This window comes from Anarhichas minor, unplaced genomic scaffold (genome assembly GCF_050575085.1).
Source record: "Anarhichas minor isolate MPS153535 unplaced genomic scaffold, ASM5057508v1 ptg000133l, whole genome shotgun sequence".
In the NCBI taxonomy this organism is placed as follows: domain Eukaryota; kingdom Metazoa; phylum Chordata; class Actinopteri; order Perciformes; family Anarhichadidae; genus Anarhichas; species Anarhichas minor.
In genome coordinates this window covers 252,501-272,476 of record NW_027466579.1, presented here as the reverse complement: position 1 = coordinate 272,476, position 19,976 = coordinate 252,501, and the positions used below count along the sequence as shown (strand labels likewise).

The 19,976-nt window shown below is 43.0% G+C and overlaps 1 protein-coding gene across 5 annotated transcripts in view; it reads right to left on the bottom strand.

Annotated features, from left to right (window-relative positions):
- Positions 1-1,959: 1,959 nt before the first annotated feature.
- LOC142941529 (PH and SEC7 domain-containing protein 1-like) overlaps positions 1,960-19,976 on the bottom strand; it is a 46,965-nt gene continuing 28,948 nt past the window's right edge. For 4 of the 5 annotated variants that reach the window (XM_076083472.1, XM_076083471.1, XM_076083473.1 and 1 more), the window contains 12 exons: positions 18,730-18,927; positions 18,574-18,654; positions 18,174-18,286; positions 17,909-17,967; positions 15,248-15,337; positions 8,103-8,146; positions 6,866-7,056; positions 6,353-6,423; positions 4,693-4,850; positions 4,426-4,570; positions 4,186-4,329; positions 1,960-2,703 (listed from right to left, as the gene is read on the bottom strand). In XM_076083472.1, coding sequence (XP_075939587.1) covers positions 2,401-2,703; positions 4,186-4,329; positions 4,426-4,570; positions 4,693-4,850; positions 6,353-6,423; positions 6,866-7,056; positions 8,103-8,146; positions 15,248-15,337; positions 17,909-17,967; positions 18,174-18,286; positions 18,574-18,654; positions 18,730-18,927 — 1,597 coding nt within the window. In that variant the 3' untranslated portion in view covers positions 1,960-2,400. Of the gene's footprint in view, positions 2,704-4,185; positions 4,330-4,425; positions 4,571-4,692; positions 4,851-6,352; positions 6,424-6,865; positions 7,057-8,102; positions 8,147-15,247; positions 15,338-17,908; positions 17,968-18,173; positions 18,287-18,573; positions 18,655-18,729; positions 18,928-19,038 lie in introns of all 5 variants that reach the window. The other variant, XM_076083475.1, reaches the window with a different exon arrangement.

Sequence of the window (19,976 nt, the reverse complement as noted above, 5' to 3'; positions counted from 1 at the left end):
TGAATTAAGGAGACACTAAAGCCGCCCCGTTAATAAAAAGGACTCCGAGACTCTGAGTGTTTTCAAAATGTTTTTATTTGTGCCTCTAAGCCTTCAGAATGATACAAACATGTCGGTTTGTGTTTCACTACGACCAAAGGAAAGCTCACAGGATGAGGACGGTGTGCAGCCTGAAGCCTCCACAGGAACTAGAGTCAGAATAAATAAAGTGGAGGACGGTTCAACGTCTGAACCGATGCTCAGTATGGCTTCTGGATGTGGACGTTTATTTACACGCGTTGGGACGAAGAGCGTAAAGCGGCCGTGACTTTTAGACGTTTGCACAGAGAGACAAGTGTTACTGGATATTACAGTTAAGCACAGAGCCGAGTCCTCCTCCGGTGAACGAGGTCTGAGAAGGTTCAGTCAGAGACTGAGGTCTTCAGGGGTGAAGGTCCAGTTCTTAACTTCAAAGAGACTCCGGGACATTTTGAAAGTGGAGGTTTGGTCCCAATTTAAAACCATGATGGGAGTTCACGAGACCTGCATCGAGACAAGGACTTTCGTAAAACCGTCTCAGTGTCATTCATCGGGAATCGAACCTGAGCTGCAGTCAAATAGGATTATTTTTGGGAGTTTCTTGGACTGAGGACAAGGAAGGATGTTAAGGAGGATTCATAAGGACTTAGGAAAAGGCGCCGACACTAGGCGGGCTACGTGAACACGAAGCAGCAGTTGGACGTTATTGAACGTGGGTCCAAATCGCAAGGCATTGTGGGACGGCATCATCTCCTTTAGGAGATAAGAAAAGGAAGCTTTTGAAGAACCTTTTCACCAGCATGCAGGGAAACTGGTGCAGAGCCGAAGAAGGGAAGAGAAGAAGAGTTTGGTTGCGACCTGAAGCTGAACAGACAGACGGACTATTGGACTGCAGCCCTGGCGTCGGCTGAATGGATCGTTAAGAGACCTCCTTGGTTTCAGTTCTCTCAGTACCTTTGAAATGTGCAGTTTGAGTCTTTTTAAGAGAACCAACCAAAGCTGGACCAGACTAACTCCTGGAGGATCATCAGTCCATCAGCAACAGTCCAAACCTTCAGAGTTGAACCTGTTACAGAGGTTCCAGCTGTTTGTGCATCATTTAAACATTCAGGATTAATCGTCATATTTCAGTTCTTTTCCTCTCTGCTGCCACCTGGTGACCGCTTCCTGTCCTTACATCTGGTTCCTGTTGAATTTCATGATGACCTCACAGGAAGTGAACCAAAGATGACCGAATCAGCTGATACATGATGATGTATTATTATAGATTATATGAACACATCAATGATGTGATTCATATTGTTCTGCTTCATGAGTACTTGAAGTACTTCTCCGTGCTGTTTGTACTCTGATCTCAAACCAGGACACAGACTCTGGAGACCTCAGGGGGCAGCAGGAGGGAGCTGCATGAGGAAGGACTGCATTACCCAGAAAGCCCTGCTGTCTGACAGCAGAACAAGATGGCTGCAGCTCAAGGTGAACGTTTAAGAGAAGAAGAAACAAACATAAAGTGGACGGATTCATTCGGATTCATTCAGGTTCCAGCAAAGACAGGAAGTCCATGAAGGACCAGAGACACAACAGGTCTCCAGGTATCTTATGAATTATAGATGATGAGAGACGACGTGATCGATCGTCAGAGCTTCTGTCGCACAGAACAATGAAGAATAAAGGTTTTAAATATCACCGTCTGTAAATGTGATGAAATGTAATAAAGAACCTTAAAACAATTATTATTATTAATATCATCTCATGGGAGTTCATTCTAATGATTCATATTGTTTATTATATATAAATATATAATGAACTCAGTCTGCTGATGAAAGGTTGACTTATTCATATTTGATGCTCAGTTTCAATGATCATCTTCAGCCTTCAGATAGTATTCACATAACACAGTACTGCTGTGAGTACTCAGTGTATTACTGCTGTACCCCCCCCCCCCCCCCCCCCCCTCGGTCACCACGGCAACAGTCCCACGCTCTGTCCGTCATATCTGGTCGCCATGGTAACCCGCCCCCCCACTTTGCTGCAGGAGTTCAAAATAAGATCAAAAGTACCTACGAAGTGTTTGAGTCTCATTTAACAAAATAAAAGTCCCCTGCCAGGAAAAAAAAGCTCTTACTCTGAAACTTTGATGATTGGATGAGAAATAAAACCTTGTTTGTGTTTCCTGAATGTTTCAACTCGTAAAAAAAAAATACAACAACGCTCTCCGCTCGTTGTCCTCGTAGACGAGCGTCTCATCTCCCACAGACCTCGAACGCCTCGGCTGGAGGAAAGTCCCCTGAGCCAATCAGAATGTGACTGAACAGAAAAGGTTTAAAGGAGGATGTCAGCCTGCTACCCATGATGCATGATGTCCTTCATGTCCTCGCCGCCTTACGGCGCCACTTCCTGTTTCTGCGGCTCCGGCTGCTGGTTGTTCCCGCCGCCATTCTTCTTCTTGCTTCCTTCTTGGGCGTCGGTCCTGGAGGACGAGGACGAGGTGCCCTTGAGGCTCTTGGAGGTCTTGGCTCCGCGGGTCTTGTCCTTGTAGGCGGCGTCCTGAGGCAGCGTGGGGCTGGAGTGCGCCCTCTGCAGGCCGCCGTCGTCAAACAGCCGCGACTCGAAGGCAGACAGGTCCTCGTCTCCGCTCGCATGCTTGGCCCGCAGCAGCATGGCGTACGTCCCGTACCGGGTTTTCTGTGGACCGGGACCGAGACGAGACACGTCAGGAAGTCTCTCTTTAATAAAACTTTATTAACAAGAACAAACCTTTAGAAACAACCGCTGCTCATAATGAGACGATGTTTTTACTCGTCTCCTCTAGCCTGTACAAACATCCCATAATATGACTCCTGTTTGTTCATTTACGTCTAGACGTCATGTTGAGTGTTGATGGAGATGCTACAATGTTAGCTTAGCATAGCACCGATCAAACCAGACTCCATTCAGTTTGTTTGTCGTCTTGAGGAGAGAAATAACAAAAGATGAATTCAGACTTTTTACAAGTTATCATCATGAAGACGTTATGTATCAGAGCGTGTTTAGTGTTCTTACAGCTGTAGTGAACAGCAGACACAGTGTGACTCATCAATGAGACCCACGCAGCTCCTCGGAGGATGTTATGTGAATAAAGAATATTAATAATAATTTAGAATCATTTCAATGAGCTGCATTGACTTCTCTAATAACTCGCTGTAACCGGTGTTTGGTGTGAACGCAGCTCAACCTCGAGCTCTGAACTAAGATCAGCTTCTACGTTTAAATCTTCTCCAGTGAAACGTCTCTGAGATCAGAGTGATGTCTTCAGATGACCTGTACGCACTGAGCTCAAACATAAACCATAATCTTGTGATGTTGTTGCTGCTGTTCTGAGTCTGTGAGGTGAAGACGCTCTAAACGACTTAAAGGGACAGTAGTGATGTTTAGAAGCTTGTATGAGGTACTTCTACACAGTCAGTGTACTACTACAGTAGACGGAGCAAAGTAATCAGTTATATTTATTACATTCACCTTTGAGTCAGACAGCCCTGACTGTTATCTGTGCTCTACACAGACACAGACTGTGTTTGTGTCGTTGTGAGACTTGAACTGAACTAACGGGACGTTCTCTGCAGTACTTTGTTACGCTTTTGTTCCAGAGAACAGAGTAAAGTGCATTTAGACTGGATGTAAAGCTGCTCTTCTATGATCACACCTGACGAATCAAACTGATGGACTGACGCTCACGTAATAACTACAGCCGCAGTAATCTGCTGCTGGTCCGTCCTGAGATTATATAACAAGATATTAGTCTCTATTAAAATGATCTCTGATCAGCTCGTTCTGCAGTGACTCACCAGGAGACAACCTCCGCTTCAGTAGAGGGAAGTCAGAGCTTCACGTGTTAAAGCTGCATTCTCTCTAGTGCCCATCAGGGGGCGACTGCTCCGGTTGTAACTTATTTAGCCCCTCCCTCTCGCGCTTAGCCCCTCCCTCTCGCGCTTAGCCCCTCCCTCTTGCGTCTAGCCACTGCCTCTTGTGTCTCTTCTGGTTGTTTGTCATGAAGGAGGGACATTTGGACTCTAAAGCTGCAGTAACTTTGCTTCTGTCCTTGTCCGTCTGAATGTCCACTACAGACCATAATATCCTGTACCGTTACCATGGGTACAGTGAAGGTGTCCTCCCCGCTGTGAAACATACCTCGAACTCGAGGTACTCCTGTCGGAGTTTCTGCTCCTCCAGCTCGCGACCTTTCACCTTGAGGTCCGGCATGGAGGCCGTGAGGTCGGCCAGCTCGGAGGAGACCGCCCTGAACCGGTTCTCGTGGGATTTGACCTGCTCTTCCTGTCGGGGGGGACAGACGTGGAGAGACTCAACAGACGTGATCACGGACGCTGGGACTCTTTACCTGAGGAGGATCTGGAAGGCTGAGGTCTGTACCTGGGACAGTTTGGTGTTGGATCCCGGCAGAAGAGGACGGCTGAACCTCTTCTGGGACCCGATGGCCGCCGGGAACGGGGGGGCGGAAAACATGGCCGCCACCACGTTGATGCGCGTGATCCACGACTGCATCTGTTCTGCATTGCTGAGGGGACAAGGAGGAGACCACAAGGGTCTTCTGGTTTAATGGAGACCTGATGGTTGTCTTTAGACAGACAGACAGACAGACAGACAGACAGACAGACAGACAGACAGACAGGTCCTTACGGAGCCTGCAGCAGGAAGACTCTCCAGTCGGCCGTCCTCAGGTAGAAGACGTTGGGTCTCTTGCTGTAGTCGGCTGCTCTCATGGCCAGAGAGTGATGGATGGAGACGGCGTTCTTCACGTCCTCCTCCGTTAGCTCGCGCTCCGCACGGAACTCATCCTGTCAGCCAATCACATAGCGGCGTGATATCAGTCAGCCAATCACCTTCAAACCTGCTCCAACACTCACGAAGTCAACTACAAGTCCCAGAAAGCATTGTTTTCGGAACTAAAACAAATACCTCTTTATGTTTTAGTTAGTCTTTATATTTCTACAAACCAAATTATTCCGCAACGATAGAAAGTTCTTCCAGCCGATGTCGTCTACAGTGTTACTACTACGGATGGGTATCGTTTGGGTTTTTTCCGATACCGGTGCCTAAACGGTGCCTGAACCGATACTTTAAAAAACGACGATTGACGACATTAAAAGGCTTTTTTTTATTGCCAAGGCAAAAAAATGTCTTCAAATTGAACAATATATTAACTGTTTAAAGTATACTATAAATATAAATAAATACAAAACACTTCAAACTACAACTTCAAACTATGAACAATATATTAACTGTGAACAACAGTTTACAGTATACTTAAATAAATATAAATAGACACACACACACTCTGTACACACACTACAGCTTCAAACCTCAGCAATTATTTTGCAGAAATATGAGCATACAGGACTTCTCTGGCAAAATACGACACCTCTCCTGACTAATTTTATTTTATCAGTTGGTGGCGCTAATGCGCCAATTCATCGTTTGCCAACCGCCACTACACCTGAAGAAGAAGAAGAAGGTTTCGCGTGCATGTGTTGTTGTGCTTATGAGCGGCAGCGCTAAGTACCCGGATGTCGATGGAGGAAGTCAGTAGCCTGCCAGCCGTTTGACAGATCTCGTTCTCGGGTTTTTTTTTTTTTAATAAATCATGGCCGAAGCTTCCCCTGAATGATGGAGGGGTTTGTTTCTAAGCGCGCACGGCTCGTCCGGTTGTAATAATACTATGAGTGAGGAGCGGAGTACCGAGGCTCTCGTTACCTGCTGCCAGGACGGAGTCATCAGAGTAGTGTAAAAAAAGTATTTCAATCGGCTCAGGCACCGAAAGGAAGCACCGAAATCTGCGTTGCGTTTCGGTCCGGTAGGTACCGGTCGTATAGGAACTGGTGCCATATTAGCACCGGTTTTTGGTACCCAACCCTAGTTACTACACTAACTCATCATGTTTTCACAAAAGATGACAAAGATAATTCATTCATAGCCAGTTTATACACAGGGCTGAACAAGGAAGTTTAAATATAGAAGAAATAACTGAAATATTAAACACAAAAACTAAATATATTATATGTAGAAATAAAGACAAAATATGTCATTGAAACATGAAAATATTCTATCATGATGTAAAATGGAACTTCCTGTTTTCGATGATCATGTTTCTTGGTTATGTGGGGAAACTTCTGAGAGTAAAAACAAAGTATGAGGACAGAAAGACTTGTTTGACCCACATGGTGTGTCCTGTTCTCACATCCCATCTGGGACAAACACAGTTAAAAATAGACACTTAATGTGGAGAGGCTGCCATGTATGAAACAGCGGGGCTGCTGGGAAACGCAGTTCAGATGTTTACCTTCTGCAGGTAGAGCACCAGACCCTTCAGCATCGCGTAGAAAGACTTCCACCCCCTCTTACCCCGAGGAGCTGGGAGAAACAAGGCATCATGGGATATATCAGACATCAAGAGATGTGGCTTTAAATGTCCGTCGTCCTGGGCCTCAGAAACGTCAGCTAATATACTGTGTATATATATATATACACACACATTATGACTATAGTTGCTTGGTGAAGGTAAATTCAGGTGTCGTCTGTATAATATTATTGTAATAATTAATAGTTTTTCTCATGGTAAAGAGATGAGGGCCCAGGATGGAGCCTTGGGGAACTCCACACATCACGAGTTCAGATACATAATGTATGAATTCAGACTAAATAGTCCCTGAAGGTAGAGACAGAGCACCCTCCTTTTCTATTGTTCTATCGCCACAACATCAACAAAACACGCTGGTTATGAAGAAGAAGAAGTTAAAGTAGAAGAAGAAGAAGAAGAAGCAGACAAAGAAGAGGTAGGAGAAGGTAGACATACTTCTCTTCCCGTCGGGGTCGGCGTGGACTTTTCGGACCAGGAAGCCGCTCTTGTAGAGCTCTCCGTCGGCCTGCTGGGCGACGCCCACCAGCGGGTTTCCTCCACTGCCCAGTCTCCTCATGGTGTGGGAGGCGGAGTCTGTCCGGACCTCTGCCAGCTCAGACATGGACTTCCTCAACTCCTCCTCATCTCTGAGGAATGAAACATCACTTATCATTGTGGTCTGATTAACCTCCGATTCAACATCTCCTGTCCTCACATAGTTAAGTCATATTTAAGTCATTAATATGTCACCTTTTAAAAACCAAATAGCTGCAGAAGATTAAATACCTGAAGAGATGAAAGGCTGAACATGAGGGAGGACAGATGCCTGTGTGTGTATATATATAAGTATATATATACGTGTGTGTGTGTGGGCGTTGGGATGCTGACCTGTAATTACAGCGAGGAAAGAAAGCAGGGAGCGGTTGCCATGGCAACAGAGGCTTAAATAAGAGTCTGGGCATCAGGCACACACACACACACAGTACACACAACACACAGTACACACAACACACACACACACACACAGTACACACACACACACACACTACAAACACACACACACAGAGTACAAACACACAGTACAAACACACAGTACACACACACACACTACAAACACACACACACAGAGTACACACACACACACTACAAACACACACACACAGAGTACAAACACACAGTACAAACACACAGTACAAACACACAGTACAAACACACAGTACAAACACACAGTACAAACACACACACACAGTACACACACACACAGTACAAACACACACGCACAGTACAAACACAGTACACACAGTACAAACACAGTACACACAGTACAAACACCACACACAGTACAAACACCACACACAGTACAAACACACACAGTACAAACACACACAGTACAAACACACACAGTACAAACAACACACACACAGTACAAACACAGTACACACAGTACAAACACCACACACAGTACAAACACCACACACAGTACAAACACACACAGTACAAACACACACAGTACAAACACACACACAGTACAAACACACACACAGTACAAACAACACACACACACAGACAGTACAAACAACACACACACACAGACAGTACAAACAACACACACACAGACAGTACAAACAACACACACACAGACAGTACAAACAACACACACTTCAGATAAAAACAGTCGATGGTTCAAACTCACATGGTCCATTGAAGCTTCTCGTTCTTGATGGAGCTGTAGAGAGTCTGCAGAGACAACACAGTCAGTAACGCGCGTGTGTTGTTTGTACTGTGTGTGTGAGAGAGCAGCGTGTGTGTCTGTGTGTGTGAGAGAGCAGCGTGTGTGTCTGTGTGTGTGAGAGAGCAGCGTGTGTGTCTGTGTGTGTGAGAGAGAGCAGCGTGTGTGTCTGTGTGTGTGAGAGAGCAGCGTGTGTGTGTGTGTGTGAGAGAGAGCAGCGTGTGTGTCTGTGTGTGTGAGAGAGCAGCGTGTGTGTCTGTGTGTGTGAGAGAGAGCAGCGTGTGTGTCTGTGTGTGTGAGAGAGCAGCGTGTGTGTGTGTGTGTGTGAGAGAGCAGCGTGTGTGTGTGTGTGTGTGAGAGAGCAGCGTGTGTGTCTGTGTGTGTGAGAGAGAGCAGCGTGTGTGTCTGTGTGTGTGAGAGAGCAGCGTGTGTGTCTGTGTGTGTGAGAGAGCAGCGTGTGTGTCTGTGTGTGAGAGAGCAGCGTGTGTGTGTGTGTGTGAGAGAGCAGCGTGTGTGTCTGTGTGTGTGAGAGAGAGCAGCGTGTGTGTGAGAGAGAGCAGCGTGTGTGTCTGTGTGTGTGAGAGAGAGCAGCGTGTGTGTCTGTGTGTGTGAGAGAGCAGCGTGTGTGTGTGTGTGTGAGAGAGCAGCGTGTGTGTCTGTGTGTGTGAGAGAGCAGCGTGTGTGTGTGTGTGTGAGAGAGCAGCGTGTGTGTCTGTGTGTGTGTGAGAGAGCAGCGTGTGTCTGTGTGTGTGAGAGAGCAGCGTGTGTGTCTGTGTGTGTGTGAGAGAGCAGCGTGTGTGTCTGTGTGTGTGTGAGAGAGCAGCGTGTGTGTCTGTGTGATGGATTATTGACTTTCCTTTAAACAAACAGTCGAGACTTTAATCTGCAGAAATAAACAATAAACTCTTGTGTTCGTTCAGAAGATTATTTATCTAATTTATTTTTAAACTCACTTTCATGTTTTCTGTTATTTGTATTATAAAGATTTAAATTAGTGATTTTATCATTTATCTATATTTCATGATTATGTTACAAAGCATCATGGTCTTTTAAAATAAATAAATAAACACCAACACTTCAGTTCACGTCAGATGAAGGTCATCCGATCGTTAGTGAGTGATTATGATTTTATATCCGATACTGAAGCTACTTAAACCCACAGCTCAGTGTGTTCATTCTGAACGTTATGCTCTGTCTGCACACGGCCCTGCAGCCTCCTGTATCATAACTGTATTACAACTATATTATAACTGTATTATAACTGTACTGTAACTCAGTTTAGTTCCACAGAACATTTAAAAACAGAGCTTTCCACTCGATGCTCCATTAAAGATGTAAAAAGGTGCAAAAGAGGAAATAAAACATAATTTAATAAAATAAAATAAAAGTTAAAGGAAGCGAGGAGTTTGGAGAAACATTTTAAATTAATAGTATTAACTCTTTATTTATTGTCCCAAATATTTCATTAGATTCTTTACTATTTTTTTTATTAACAAATTACAGTTTGAATCATAGTTCAGATTCTTAATGAACTTTCATGAATAGTAAAACAATCTCCCGTTGATAATAGTTTGAGGTATCGGAGGGATTTCACTCTCAATGTCGGCACTTTGCAGTTTTAAGCAACCGTCAAAGAAACTTCCTGAAGATGTTTCAAAATAAAAGCCTTCAAGCATGGTGGGCTTTTAATGTGAAACTAAGGAAGTGTCCAGCTGTGCAGGCAAAATAAATGTTTCAAATCAGATCTGATCGTTTTCCATCGATCAAACTATTCAGAGTGATAATCAGGAGCCGATCGATTGGAGAACCGTTAAAAAACACCAACAAAGAAGAGACTGGAATTCATTATTTCAGTACTAGTCTGAGGATGAATTTAGATTCATTAAGATGTGACATCAGAAAAATCTCAACAACCTCCAGCCGATCACAACCAAACGTCAGAGTAGAACCAAACGGAAACATTCACACAATGAACTCTGTCACTTCTGCAGTTAAGCTGCTGACAATGAACCTCAACACTTTGTGTTGTTTCACACAAAGAAATGAAAAATAAGTTTGATGATGTTAGAATCAGATGAGATGAGATTTAAATCACAGTATGAACATTATCTTTTCCTTTCCTTGTACTTTTATTGTGAAACTTTTGCAGGCAAAGTTGAGTTCTCATCTACATCTTAACACTTCCTGCACAAATGTTTCACAAAGTAAGTGATTCAAAAGCATGACAGGATAATGAAATATGAGGAAGTGATGATGAAATGATGAACACAGTCCTTCAGCAGCTCTATGGACATTCCTTATGCTTTTATTGTGAAACTTTTGCCCTTCGGACACAGTCATTCCCTTTTCTTTGGCTTTTATTGTGAAAAACCTGCATGTAAAGTTGAAGTTAATTGAAAAAGAATAAACAGAAGTAGAGACAAACTTGAAATAACTAGCGAATAAAAACTGTTTTATGAAACGGAGAAAGTGTTTCGAGTGTGATATGATGTGAATGTATGAACCATGTGACGCATGGTGACAGGAGGACGTAACTGTAGGTATCATGTGGTGTGAAACGGTGACTGGTTTTAACTTGTTGGTGTCTGGAACCTTTATGTTCTCTGAAGAACTTTGGCTTCTCTTTGTGTCTAAACCTCACGTTCTGTCAATGAAAACAAATGCATTGAGAGAAACCAGCTCCAGGTTCTACCTTCTTCTTGCGGCTCTGCCGGTGCTGCTGTCCGTCCTGGGTTTTCCCCAGCAGGTCTGGGAAGGCCAGCGGTTTGAGTGAGCGGGAGCGGGGGGTTCTGGGATACCTGAACGGGTCCGTGTCCCTGGAATCCCGCCCGCTCCGGACCGAGCAGAGCGACCGCGACCGCATGCGGCCCGACGAGTGGATGCTGTTGACGCCAATCATCTCAGAATCTGAATCGAAATCCGACTGAACTTCAGGGAAAAAAACAGTGAATCCAGCGGAAAAAAAAGAAGAAGAACTTGTAAATGGAGCAGAGTCTGATGGTTCTGGTTCTGGACTGACGGCGTCCTCAGTGGAGCTGCTGCATTATGGATCCAGCTCTACTCATCATGCATCACAAACACAGCAGCGCTTCATCCGGCTTCAGGTGTTCAGAGCCGAGACTGGAACCTGCTTCAGACGCTTCTACGGACGTTTGAATGAATCGTGTGTAATAAAGTGTTTACATGAATCTGCTGTGAGATTCGTCCTCAAGGGATTTTATAAATGCTGATGAATTCGTATTTAAGCAACTTTTGATCAAATCTAAATACAGTTCAATTATATTTTTTTAAATAAAGATGAATTAAATCTTACGCCGACCAACAGTCAGGAATGTAAAGATGTGCTGACATGAAACAGCTAATTGGTAAAAAAATTATGAAAGAAAATAATGATCTAAAAGATGTTTTGTTTTAAATTATGTATATTTTTCGTTGTCAACTTCCTGTTCGCTTCACGTGAAACAAGTGTGAGAGTGTGTGTCTGTGTGTGTGTGTGTGTGTGTGTAATCCACTGTTTAGAAGCAGTGATGCGTATTTCATCCGCTCACACTCCTGCAGGAAAAAACAGCCCAAAACAAAACACTCAAATCAAAAAAATATCCAAACCACAACTCTGATCTTCTTCTTCTGCAGTTTCTCCAGAAATGTGAGTTTTTAAAGTGTCTGTTGAACGCAGGCGGAGGAGGAGAATCCCTGGACTGCAAAATATAAAGCTGCGTGACGGAGGAAACGCATCAGCAGCATCGACCAAAACATTCACCACGAAGAGCAGAGAGAGCACACCCACACATGGAGAGAGAGAGAGAGAGACAGAGAGAACCCCCAAAACTGACGTCAGCTTCCTCCTGGAGACGCCACAACCCAGTGGAGATGGAGGGATGAAGGATGTAGAGGGAGAAGAGAGGTGTGAGCTGATGGGGGAGAGGAAAAAGAGGAGAGTTTCTCCTGTTGCACTCTGTGTACCAAAAAAATCCTCCTCAGATATTGATCTCTTCGTCCTCCAACTTCATTCTTCTTCTTCTCCTCCTTTGCTTGTTGTCGTCTTCGTCCTGCAGGAGAATCCCTCCGTCAGGTGAGCTCACTCCTCCTCCTCCTCCTCCTCATTTATTCCTCCTCTTCTTCTCTCTGCTGAGACTCTGAACTGTTGAGGAGCAATGCCCTCCCTCCTCCCCTCTCTCTCTTTTTTCCCCCTCGCTCTCTCAATGCGCATTTTCTCTCTGCAGCAGCAGCCAATGAGAGCGCAGGGACAGGAGCTTTGGCCCGCCCCCCCTCCTCCTGCTGTCAATCAGGGAGGATTCACAGAGCTGAATCAGAGACGTTCAGCAGAAAAAGACCCAGAAATATGTAAATCATGACTCAGCGATATCTGAATGATGACATATTTAAGTTAAATCTATAACTTAATATAATAATGCTGTTTTATTTCAGCTTTGTTTAAACAGATAAATTTCATATGTTGAGACAGTAAAAGACCGTTTACACAATAAAATGTCATTTATATCAAATATTTTACACTCTCCTGCCTATATTTAATATATGTATTTTTTTATATTTCTATACATTTAATTTTCCTGTATGTATATTTTTTTACATTTTAAATTATATTTAACTAAATAGTATATTTCATCTTCATTGTTTTTTTATTTTGACAAACAAATTTCACATATTTTTATTTTCTACCTTTTAAGGTATTTTATATATATATATATATATATATATAAAATTTCATCTTTTATAATTAAATTGATTTGAATTTAATTGTTTTCATACTCTACATGTTTTAAACAAGGTTGAAGGATCAGAATCAGGATAAATATTGAGAGAAATTAATATTTTGAAAAGGTAATTATCAAATGAAAACACACATTTAATTAATGTGCTCTTGCAGACGTCTGCAGATACATCAAACTCATATTCATACTGTATAATTCTGTGGTTTCGCTTAATCTGCTGATATATTTATAGTTTAAGATTATTTAAAAGGCTTTTATAGAAACACATCACCCAACTTCAGAAACATCACCCGACTTCAGAAATGCAGAATGAACTGAGAAACTGGTGTTGTTCATACATCACATGACGAGACCAGGCCACCTGTTGCATTCTGGGAAAGTGTTTGAGATGTTCCTCGTGTTTCTAATGAAACTAGTTTAGATGTTCCTCGTGTTTCTAATGAAACTAGTTTAGATGTTCCTCGTGTTTCTAATGAAACTAGTTGACCAGATGTTCCTCGTGTTTCTAATGAAACTAGTTGACCAGATGTTCCTCGTGTTTCTAATGAAACTAGTTGACCAGATGTTCCTCGTGTTTCTAATGAAACTAGTTGACCAGATGTTCCTCGTGTTTCTAATGAAACTAGTTGACCAGATGTTCCTCGTGTTTCTAATGAAACTAGTTGACCAGATGTTCCTCGTGTTTCTAATGAAACTAGTTGACCAGATGTTCCTCGTGTTTCTAATGAAACTAGTTGACCAGATGTTCCTCGTGTTTCTAATGAAACTAGTTGACCAGATGTTCCTCGTGTTTCTAATGAAACTAGTTGACCAGATGTTCCTCGTGTTTCTAATGAAACTAGTTGACCAGATGTTCCTCGTGTTTCTAATGAAACTAGTTGACCAGATGTTCCTCGTGTTTCTAATGAAACTAGTTGACCAGATGTTCCTCGTGTTTCTAATGAAACTAGTTGACCAGATGTTCCTCGTGTTTCTAATGAAACTAGTTGACCAGATGTTCCTCGTGTTTCTAATGAAACTATTTGACCAGATGTTCCTCGTGTTTCTAATGAAACTAGTTGACCAGATGTTCCTCGTGTTTCTAATGAAACTAGTTGACCAGATGTTCCTCGTGTTTCTAATGAAACTAGTTGACCAGATGTTCCTCATGTTTCTAATGAAACTAGTTGACCAGATGTTCCTCATGTTTCTAATGAAACTAGTTTAGATGTTGCTCGTGTTTCTAATGAAACTAGTTTAGATGTTCCTCGTGTTTCTAATGAAACTAGTTGACCAGATGTTTCTCATGTTTCTAATGAAACTAGTTGACCAGATGTCCCTCATGTTTCGTAGGGCCTCTGAGACGAACAGGATACATTTGTATTGGGGTATTAGGGAAAAAGCGTCCACTTTTCAAAAAATCATAACGGGCAAAGGAAGGCCTTCAGCGGCCAGCAACCGGTCGGATCAGGAACTACGGCCCCCCGGCTGACGCCCGAGAGAGCGGTGCTCCGATCGGACCGTCGGCCGCCGAGCTACGATTTTTCAAAGTTCGCGAAAAGTTGTCCCGAATGTATTCCGCCATTTGTTCGGGGGACATGCACTGACTGTCACCCCAGGAACGAGGCTCGAAATCGGATACAATACAAGCACAAGACTCATTTAGCTGGAAAATCAAAATGGGCCAAACGGGATACTTCTGCCAAATGGGTTAGGCAATTTGGCCTACATGGCAAGCCCATACAAATGTCGGCCAAATGTCAGTATCGGCTACATAAATAACATAATGTCCTCATAAATCAAAATTGGACATTTTGACTAAATGTATATGGGCAGGCCATTTAGTCCAAATGGCCTAGACCAAATGTCAGAAATGTCCCAAATGACAGTGAGACATTTGGGATGTATTCCGCTATTTATCCGGGGGACATGCACTGACTGTCACCCAGGGAACGAGGCTCGAAATCGGATACAATACAGGTCCAGGTCCTCCCTAACCTGGGTCGGACATTTGGGATGTTGTTTGTTACACCCCTAGAAACAAATAACCGTAGCTTGCGCGTCATAATGAGATTATTAGGAGATGGTTCAAGTGTAGTAGGACAGCACAGAAGGCCCATGTATAAAATAAACGGCCCGCCACTGACACACACATTAACAGAGTTAGTGTGATGATGATGGAGGAGGTAAAGAGGTGACGCAGATTCATGTTGATCGCTCTGAGGCTGAGATGGAAACAAACGAGTGAGTGAGTGACACACACACACACACACACACACAAAGAGTTAAATTGATTGCGTCTCCCTTTTTCATTTTTCTGCTCTGACAATCACAAGCATCCGTGCGTGTGTTGTATACACGTGTGTGTGTGTAAAAGTGTGTGTGTGTCAGCCTTACCTTCAGCAGATCTTTGGGGAAGTCTTTTCCATCGTTGAGACCCTCCAGGTTGGTGATGAACTGACTGCAGGACATCCTCTTCCCCACGTTCTACACACACACACACACAATTAACGAATGATTTAGTTCCGTTTCATTATTGTATTTCTATAAAGTTGGGGGAGAAACGACAGACATAATAAAAGGTGAAAAAATATCCTGACTTTCAGTCTGTCTTAACCCCTAAAGCCTACATTTCCCATAATGCCACTCCTCCTGCCTGGGGACCCAGGTCTGTGAGCCAATAGGAGGTCGCCTCTGTATTTAAAAATATCCAACTACATTTGTCTTTATATAGTTAAAAGTTATGTCAAAATAAGTTTAATATTTAATATATCTACTTCCTCTTCTACATCTCAGAGGTACATATAGTACTTTATACTGTACCACACCTCAGAGGTACATATAGTACTTTATACTGCACTACACCTCAGAGGTACATACAGTACTTTATACTGCACCACACCTCAGAGGTACATACTGTACTTTATACTGCACCACACCTCAGAGGTACATACTGTACTTTGTACTGTACGACACCTCAGAGGTACATACTGTACTTTGTACTGTACGACACCTCAGAGGTACATACTGTACGACACCTCAGAGGTACATGTAGTACTTTATACTGTACTACACCTCAGAGGTACATGTAGTACTTTATACTGTACTACACCTCAGAGGTACATGTAGTACTTTATACTGTACTACACCTCAGAGGTACATGTTGTACTTTATACTGTACTACACCTCAGAGGTACATACAGTACTTTATACTGCACTACACCTCAGAGGTACATACAGTACTTTATACTGCACTACACCTCAGAGGTACATACAGTACTTTATACTGCACCACACCTCAGAGGTACATACTGTACGACACCTCAGAGGTACATACTGTACGACACCTCAGAGGTACATACTGTACGACACCTCAGAGGTACATATTGTACTTTATACTGTACTACACCTCAGAGGTACATATTGTACTTTATACTGTACTACACCTCAGAGGTACATATTGTACTTTATACTGTACTACACCTCAGAGGTACATGTTGTACTTTATACTGTACTACACCTCAGAGGTACATATAGTACTTTATACTGTACTACACCTCAGAGGTACATATAGTACTTTATACTGTACTACATCTCAGAGGTACATATAGTACTTTCTACTGTACTACATCTCAGAGGCACATATAGTACTTTCTACTGTACTACATCTCAGAGGTACATATTGTACTTTCTACTGTACTACATCTCAGAGGTACATGTTGTACTTTATACTGTAGAAAGTTTGAATGCAGTACTTTCCCTGATTGAATGTAAAGTGTTGACTAAACGTCTCATTATGTAGAAACTGTGACTCATGGCTGTTGCTCAGCGTGTTATTGGACAGCTTGTTGGGCAGAAGTCACCGTCACCTCGGGGGGCTCGCTGTGCAGAGTTCACACTGAGATGCAACTCACAGTAATTATCACCAAAAACTGAGCTAATCTCCATGACAACCGAGTAAACTCCATCTGCTGAGGGAGAACCATGATGAGTGGTAGAGAGCTCTGGTAGAGGCCCAAAGGTGGCAGCTATGAAATGTGAATATTAGACAATTGTAATCTTAGTTTTGACTTTTAATTTGTAGAGAATTTACTGAATACATTTGAGATGTTATTGGCGAGCCTCTTGATTTCAAACGTTTAGGTTCTCTGGATATCTGCTGCGTATGATCAATATAATTAATGTCAATAGTTATTAATACAGTTCCAATGCTATGAATACGTGCTTGTGAGGACATGCTGTTGGCTGGTTTTCAGATTACTTGCCAGTTAGAACACAATGTGTTTAGTTTGTTGGGTCTTTGCTGGTGTTCCCCAGGGCTCCATACTGGGACCACTGCTGCTCTCCATATATGTCAATAATATTGTGATTGTTTGTCATTGCTGCGTTAAATCTTTATGCAGATGACTCACAGCTCATCATCTTCAGCAGTAGAACACCTTGAATTCTACTGCAGTCTGCCTTAAATCAGCCTCTTTTAACTCAACTTAAGTTGTTAAATGTAGCTTTATTTATGAGAAAAAGATAATCATCTAATCTACCTTAACATCTCAACTGTTCAAGGGGTTCAAACTGAAATAGAAACTTGTTTTTCAAATCACACATTGAAAACCAAACTGAAACTGAAATGAGGTTTCTTTTTTAGAAACAAAATCACGTTTCTCCCTCCGTTCAAGTACAATTTGTTTTACATTTATTGGATTACGGTGCTTATGAATGTACCTGAATGTGCCTAAAGGTGTTGGATACTGTATAACATTGTGCTTTATGTTTATGTTTGTGATGGTAAATCTTGTATTCTCTGTAAATCGCTACTAACAGTCCATCTCTTTCACATTGGTTGGCTGGTTCCTTCTTATCTGCACATACCGATGTTCTACACGTTGGTTAAATACGCTGTAATAATGTACAGAAGAGCAGAACTATAACAATAAGAGCTGTAATGCACCTTCATTAAGAGGACAGAGTGGATCTGGGGAGCTGCTTCATTCGACCATATAAGGAGTTCCTGTTCCTGACTCACTGGCAGAATAAACATCGATATTAAATCAGACTCACGTTTCCATGAAGGTCTGAGTTCAGCAACATGACGGCACACGTCAGAGTGTGGACGCTGTCTGAGAGCCAGGGAGACAGAGGGGAGACAGGTTAGAGACGGGGGAGGCAAGTTAGAGACGGGGGAGGCAGGTTAGAGACGGGGGAGGCAGGTTAGAGACGGGGGAGGCAGGTTAGAGACGGGGGAGGCAGGTTAGAGACGGGGGAGGCAGGTTAGAGACGGGGGAGGCAGGTTAGAGACGGGGGAGGCAGACAGACAGACAGGTACCTTCAGTGGGGACAGTCTCTGGGTTGCTCTGTCTGTATCTCCTGGAGAACTGAGCGAGGACTCTCTCTCTCTCCTGAGTTTCTCCCATCAGAGCGAACTGACTCAGAAACGTCCTGCAGACACAAAACTTTACTCATCATGATGCACCCTGGGAATCGTAGTTGGCTTCCTGTAGCTGTGGACTTTTTTTTTAAATCACAGTAGCAGATATTTTCTAACACAGTTGTACAGTTTGACAGGAAAACAACATTATTAAAACAACACTATTACTTAATAGTCATTGTATTTTATACACATTTAAACATGTTGAGTGAAGTGATTTCTGGTTGTTTCATTCAGCATTTGTTTGAGCTAACATCTTCATGCTTTCTGATGTCTAATAACAGAACTCAGGACTGACCTGAGAGCCTGATCGATGGTCAGACTCGTGAAGTTGAAGTTACTGAGGTATTCCTCTGCCACCATCTGACTGAACTCGTTGCTGCAGACAGAAACAGAAGTTAAACATAAAAACACAAACTAAACACACGTAACGAGGTATTGAAGGCCGACTCACTTCTTTCCGAGGTGTCGAGCCACGTCGGACTTCCTGAACCCGTCCAGGCTGTAGAGGCGTTTGGCGAGTCGTTTGGCGGCCTGCAGGTCGGCCTTGGTTCCGTTCACCAGCGACTCGTCACCGCCGCCGAGCGCCAGGCGCTCCGCCACGTCGGCCTGAGGGTACAGCAGCTCGGGGGGGCGGTTCACCGGACGCTCCCTGACAACAAACAAACAAACACGTTATTTTAGGACTTTCAGATCCCGTTCTGTTGTGCTGAGGAACCAAAGCAACACGTTGACTGGTTCCTGTTCTGAGTTCCTCCTTTACCTCTGCAGTGTCTTTGTCATGAATACCAGCAAACTAGGAGAGGTAGTACATACAGGTTTAAAGTATATGAAATAAATAAATAGTCATTCTATAGTGAGAGAATATATGTAGTTATTGCATTAGTATAAATGTAATTATAAGGAGACGGGACGAGGAGTCGGGACGAGGAGACGGGACCATGGTCACGGTAATAAAAACAGGAAGTGATAGCGGCTAAAAGTAGCAACGCGATTATTTTCATGATGCAGATTTTAAAAAATGACAAAATAATTTAAAACGTATTTGACCCTTAACCCCAATGCATGATGGGGGAAAGTCAACATGTTAGCATTTAGCACAAAGCACCTCTGTGCTGGTTTTATATATGACCTCAACTGAGTTTAAATCTTATAATCTCTCTACTCTGACACGATGGCTGGACTAACCGAAGCACTGGGCGGAGGGATACGCTGTTGGTAACCAAGAACTATTTTCAGTACACAACTCGCCTTAAAACAGGAAACCGTTTCTACAAATCAAACAAACGAGATAAAACATGTTAATCTGTGAGCTTCAGAGGTTTTGGTAGGTGGATTCTTGAACATTGGACAGACCAGGCTAGCTGTTTCCCCCTGTTTCCAGTCTTTATGCTAAGCTAAGCTAGCTGTTTATGCAAAACTAAGCCAGCTGTTTATGCTAAGCTAAGCTAGCTGTTTATGCTAAACTAAGCCAGCTGTTTATGCTAAGCTAAGCTAGCTGTTTATGCTAAGCTAAGATAGCTGTTTATGCTAAGCTAAGATAGCTGTTTATGCTAAGCTAAGATAGCTGTTTATGCTAAGCTAAGATAGCTGTTTATGCTAAGCTAAGATAGCTGTTTATGCTAAGCTAAGATAGCTGTTCCTCCTGTTTCTAGTCTTTATGCTAAGCTAAGCTAGCTGCTTCCAGTCTTTCTGCTAAGC